At 35.1% G+C, this 6,266-nt stretch overlaps 1 protein-coding gene across 1 annotated transcript in view; it reads left to right on the top strand.

The window, feature by feature from the left end:
* Window positions 1–6,266, top strand: part of STIL (STIL, centriolar assembly protein) — a 43,796-nt gene that overhangs the window by 23,988 nt on the left and 13,542 nt on the right. The window contains exons 11-13 of the mRNA XM_011367655.2: window positions 2,549–2,663; window positions 3,821–4,792; window positions 6,079–6,244. Of these exons, the coding sequence (XP_011365957.1) occupies window positions 2,549–2,663; window positions 3,821–4,792; window positions 6,079–6,244 (1,253 nt within the window). The remainder of the gene's footprint in view (window positions 1–2,548; window positions 2,664–3,820; window positions 4,793–6,078; window positions 6,245–6,266) is intronic.

The raw sequence follows: 6,266 nt of genomic DNA, 5'->3' as shown, positions 1-6,266 counted from the left end.
ACATTTTTGTTGAAATCCTATTTTCAACTCTGACCAAAGCTTTAATAAGGATTAGTCACTTTAGATTTTAATAAAATGTTTGTCTCGCCTAAAGAATTGCTTTTACAATTATACAACCTAAAAGTTTTTTTCTTTTTGCCTTGGGTGCTAAAAAAGCTCAGAAATTAATTTTATTGTTCAGTGTTGAAAATTTTATATATGTATGTTTGTGTGTGTTTATCATAAGTACGTAGCAGATATAAAATCCTGGCCACAAACTCAGGTGCACAAAAATGTGACTTTTTTTTCCTTTTTAACAGTCATTGAACTTAATTTCTATTTGAGCCCTTACTCATTTTGCTGGGTTATAGAAAACAATTTTCAGTCAATTCAAGGTCTATTTATTCTCTTTCTTCTGGGGTTATATGTAATTTAGAGAGGACTAATGCTGTGCCAGTACTAGTGATTTGGGGTGACATGATTATCATTCATCCATACTGCCATCCGCTGAGGTGTTTTCATTTGCATCTGGTCTTTGGCAGTAGGTTTTTACAGGTTCAAGCTGCGACCTCCTTAACCTGTTCAGGTCACTGGCTCTCTGTGTCAGCCCCATGTTGCACTGAGGCACACAAGATATCATTTTGTATTCTCCATGTCATTTTTGGTTGTTAGGGAAGAGCTTTGTGGGATAGATACAGGCCCTTCTGCTTAAACACACCATGCGGACATTCTCATTGTTTCAGTGCAGCACCTTGGCACAGAGTATTTGCCTCTCCAGACTACAAGGGTTGGGGCAAAGGTCTCACCTGCTGTCAGATCTTCCAAATCTACTTGAGGGTTTCTGTTGTTCTCCCTGCTAGGGAGACAGGATACAGGACCCCTTTTTAGGGAATCAATGTCTAAGCTTTCTTAGCTTCCTTCTGGCTTGTCTTTCTTCCTTCCTAATTCATTCTATTGAGACTTTATCTAGTTTAGGATGCAGAAAATACCTGATACATATAGTCTTCCAGATTTTAGTCTTAAACTCTACTTTCAGCTTTTGAAACTCAGTACCAGCTCTCAAAATTTTTCTGTGTTCTCTGCTTGGGCATGCCAACCTGTGATACAATGATTACAACTGACCAAATGGGAGGAGATACCTCAAAGTCTCAAAGTATTTCTCCATCACAGATATAAGTACATAGGAAAATGTAATTCCTTACTTAATTTTCCTTTTTAACACGATAACTGTTTAATAAAGTGAGTATACATCTTTATCACCAGATTATAAAGTTTCTGATGGCAAGTGCTGTCTTATTTATTTCTACATTTCTCAAAGTGATTAAACAAAGGATGCTCAGTAACTTGATTTATTGTGTCATTAAGAATAACTGAGTTACAACTCAACAACAAAAAAACAAACAATCCAATTAAAAAATGGTTAGAAGACCTGAACAGATACTTCCCTGAAGAGGAAATACAGATGGCTAATAGACATATGAAAAGATGCTCAAGGTCGCTAACCATAACAGAAATTCAAATTAAAACTAGAATGAGATACCACCTTACACCTGTCAGAATGGCTATCATTAATAAATCAAAAAACAACAAGTGTTGGCGAGATTGCAGAGAAAAGGGAAACCTCATACATTGTTGGTGGGATTGAAAATTGATACAGCCACTATAGAAAACAATATGGAAGTTTCTCAAAAAAGTAAAAATGGTATACCTTTTGACCCAGCAATTGCACTTCTGGGTATTTATCCGAAGAAAACCAAAACAATAATTCATAAAGATCTGTGCACTCCAGTGTTCATGGCAGCACAATTTACAATAGCCAAGATATGGAAGCAACCTAAATGTCTCTCAACAGATGATTGGATAAAGAAATTATGGTTCATATATACAATGGAATTTTACTCAGCCAATAAAAAAAATGAAATCCTACCATTTGCAACGACATGGATGGACTTAGAGGTTATTATACTGAGTGAAATAAGTCAGACAGAGAAAGATAATTATATGATTTCACTTATATGTGGAATCTAAGGAACAAAAAGAACAAGCTAATCAAAAAGAGACTCACAAATATAGTGGACAATTTGGTGACAGACAGAGGGGAGAGGTTTGGGGGGCTGGGAGAATGGGGTGAAGGGTTAAAGAAGTACAAATTAGTAGTTGATAGTTGGATACAGGGAGCATGGCAGAGGGAATGCAGTTAGCATTAATATGATGGCTTAGAGGAGGGCCAGGGGAGGGAGGAAGCAATTGGAGGGGATCGTTTTATGAACTATATAGATGTCTAACCAATGTACTATATACTTGAAACTAATTTAAATAAATAAATTTTTTTAAAAAAAGAATAACTGGGTTAAACTTGCCATGATTAGGTAAACATGAGTCTGATTGGGCCAGCTGTCCTGGGCAACTAACATTGGCCTGAAAAATAAAATAATTTGTGGTTGTCAGATACTAAATTAAATGATCCAAATACTACTATGGCTTATTAAGGACTTTATTCAATTCCAGAAAGAAAGAACAAATGCTAGATTGCTGAAGACTTTTCTCGTTTCCCTCTCTACTATTTTAGGTCTTCTCAAAACTTATCTCCAGGGAAAATACCAATAAATGATCATGACTCTGGTGTTGAAGATGAAGATTTTTCTCCAAGACCAATTCCTAGTCCTCATCCAATAAGTCAGAAGGTATACACTGATCTTAAAAGTACTTGCCTTTGTGGTTAGAAACCTAAAAGTCTCTTCATGTTAAAACACTCAATGATACAAGCTAAAACTTACTGAAGTTATATTCTAAGATAAATCTAGCTATCTATAGCTAAATGGCTTTATTTACATATATATACACATACATACATACATATATGTGTGTGGGTGTTCCTCACAGGTATATATAATTATTATATTTAATTGTATATATGTATACATATATGTTATAAGTACATGTAATTATTCCTAGAGAAAATCGAGGCACAGATTGTAAGTTACTTGCCCAGGATTGTATAACTAGTAGGTAGTAAAACTGGAATTCTGATTCAGGAGTTTCAGTTTCAGAATCTGGTGCTTTTAACCCATATAGACTCAAAATTCTATACTATCACCAGAGCTTGGCATTAGTTCTTATTACCATATTCTGTGAAAACATTACTCGCTTTTAGAGATTATTAGTAACCCTCATCATAATTTTTTGACTGCAGCAAACCAGTAGGTTATTTTTACCTCAGTTGGACTAATTACTTATTAGAAGAAAAAGTAATAGGAAATACTTTTAAAAATTAATGTCACATTATATCCAAATTCACCACTGTAAATATTTTGTTCACTCTTTTCTACTCTCTTCCAACTCTTTTGGTTGGTATCAGTAGAAAGAATAACAATTTCACATGGAAAATATTCTGAAATATTTATTGGAAGATCTTTTGTTATTTAAGGTTCAGAAACATTATTTGGTACTAAATCTGTCAACGAATTCTGCTTGTGATAATTTTTTTGCAGAGAGAGGGTGAAAAGGGTTTACTATAAAACAGTTTCTCATATTGTGTTCTGTGATCTAAGTAACGTTAAACAGTGTTTCAATAAAGTGAGTTTCATAGTTATATAAGTTTGTGAGAAGCTTGGTTCCATTCTTTGAAGGCAAGGACCTTGTTTATTTTGCTCACTGTTGTATTCCTAGTATACAGCACATAGAAGATGCACAGAAAATATTTGTCAACTCTATATAAAGAATAAACCCTTTTAAATAAGTAACTGGGTATAATTTGGGAAATGCTGATCTAAGGAAAGTAAAGCATGTATTTTTCTTTTAAAACATACTTTTCTGTCTTTCATTTCTTTCCCATTTATAGGTTTCTAAGATCCAACCATCAGTTCCAGAACTTTCACTTGTGTTGGATAACAATTCCATAGAATCAAACCCTCTGCCTAATCCTTCGGAAATGGTGGATAATGAAAATCCTCCTTTGTTAATTAACCACTGTGAACACTTGGAGCCATTGCAACCCCAGCTTTATGATGAGAAGAAACATAGCCCAGAAGCTGAAGCTGGAGAGCCTTCCTTGAAAAGGCTACCAAATCAATTAAACCAGGGCAATACTCCTTTGAGACACTGCAAAGTAAGACAGCCATCTACCTGTAAGAATGAGAACCTCCATATCAGGAACAGTGTTAAACCATCTTCTCTCAATGGGCCATCTCCTGATACATCTGAAAAGCTTCCAACAATTTCTTCTGGAAATGTACAGAAAGAAGAGTATCCTATAAGATCTTCCACATTTAAGTCCAAGCAATCTTCTCTTGCCCCACAGTCCCACCCACACAATTTTGTTTTTTCACCATGTAGTTCAGGAAAACCGATAGAATTTCAGTTACCCACTCTGCCACCACCATCTTACTATTCCACAAATGTTTGTGGTTGTTGTCAGCATCATGGTCACATTCAGTATAGTCCAATAAATTCTTGGCAAGGGATGACTACCGTGGGGTCCATTCAAGACCTCCAGTCTGAAGCCCTTCAGAAACATCCATTATTTCACCCAAGTGGATGTCCAGCTGTGTACCATAATGCATTTTATTCTTCAAGTAGTCCTATACCTTCAAGACCTCAGGGAAACATGAGTAGTGGTTCTCCTCACAGCAATGTAGAACCCTCGCCTGTGGCAAGACTAACTTCACATGTGGATTCATGTAACCCACGGCCTTGTGCAGTGTGCATGCACACACCCACGACTGGATCAGATAATGGAATGATGGGACTATCTCCAGATGCATATAGGTTCCTCACAGAACAAGATAGACAGCTGAGACTACTTCAGGCACAGGTTTGTGGGGAGCTTTCTTAGTTCTTTTCAATTCTTGGTATTAATATGGTTTCTTAAAAATAGCTGGCAAGTCTACAGTGATTATATTTTATGGAGTAGAATTACAGAACGTCAGAACTAGAAGGAACCTTAAAAACTGAATTCTAGTCCTTGTTTCACAGATAAGTAAAATGAAGATTAGAAAAAATAATTTACCCAATGACACATTGCTAGTTAGAAGTAGCATCAGGATTGGAAAACAAGCCTTCCTTTCTCTATCTTGTACATATCCTAACCTACAACATAATTGTATTTTTCTTTCATTTTTTGTCTCCAATGAAAAGTCCGTATAAGTTAACTAAACCTTTATAGACAACTAAATATAAAGGCTGCACAATGGATTCTGATACAGGTCTAGTTTGTCAACCCTAACATACAAAAATGTCCAGAATAGGCAAATCTATAGAAACAGAAAGTAAATTATTGGTTGACAGGAACTAGGAAGAGGGGCATTGGAGAGTGATTGCTAATGGGTACAGAAATTTTTGGAGGATTGATGAATACAAACTTTGTGAATATACTAAAAACCACTGAATTGTATTCCCTAAAGGGATGAATTTTATGGTATGTGAATTATATCTCAATTTTAAAAGGAGAAGGGGAAGTTTTCGGTGTTTGAGCCTCAGGTTGCTATTTGTTTGTTATGTGACCTGAACAAGTAACTTAATTTTTAATGCCTCAAGTTTCTTTATATGTAAAATAATTTAATAGTAGTATGTTCTTCATGGGGTTGTAAGATGATACATAAAAGCTCTTAGTATAGTGTCATGTAAACAGGAAGCTCTCAGTAACTGTTAACTATTGTTATTAATATTTCCAGTTTCACCATGGTCAAACTTGGGCAATTCTGATTAACCTTTATGAGAAGAATCTTGTGTAAAAATGTCCAATATTTGTTACATGGATTCAGGGTATATCTTCTACTTTACTTTTGATTTTTAAGTGAAATAGAAATAAAATGTTGGTTTGAATAGTTAACATTCAGGCTTTTCTACATGATAGTCAATTTCCAAATGCTAATTTAAACAGTGTGTTTTCACTTTTAAATGTTCAGAGCCCAAAGTGCTTATGAAATAACGAATGATATTTTTATATTGAATAAGTTTTATGGAGTTTTATGGTATTATCTAATTGAAATTTGAGAAAATTTAGTTGAAGATCAGTTATTTATAACTGGAGCACTTTGTAATTCATATTTAAACTTTGCTGCAAATTTTGTTGATTAAGTATGTTTTTAACTGATGCAGATTCAGCGTTTGTTGGAAGCACAGTCTCTTCAGCCCTGTTCCCCTAAGACAACAGCTATTGAAGACACAGGACAAGCTGTCAGACAAATGGAATTGGTCTCCATGGAACCGCAGTCTTCTCCTGGTTTGCACATGAGAAAAAGTGTAAGCATTGCGGTGAGCACAGGTAATTTCATTTTTTTTTTTTT

Source organism: Pteropus vampyrus, unplaced genomic scaffold (genome assembly GCF_000151845.1).
Source record: "Pteropus vampyrus isolate Shadow unplaced genomic scaffold, Pvam_2.0 Scaffold135, whole genome shotgun sequence".
In the NCBI taxonomy this organism is placed as follows: Eukaryota; Metazoa; Chordata; class Mammalia; order Chiroptera; family Pteropodidae; genus Pteropus; species Pteropus vampyrus.
This window is presented reverse-complemented; position numbering and strand designations above follow the sequence as displayed.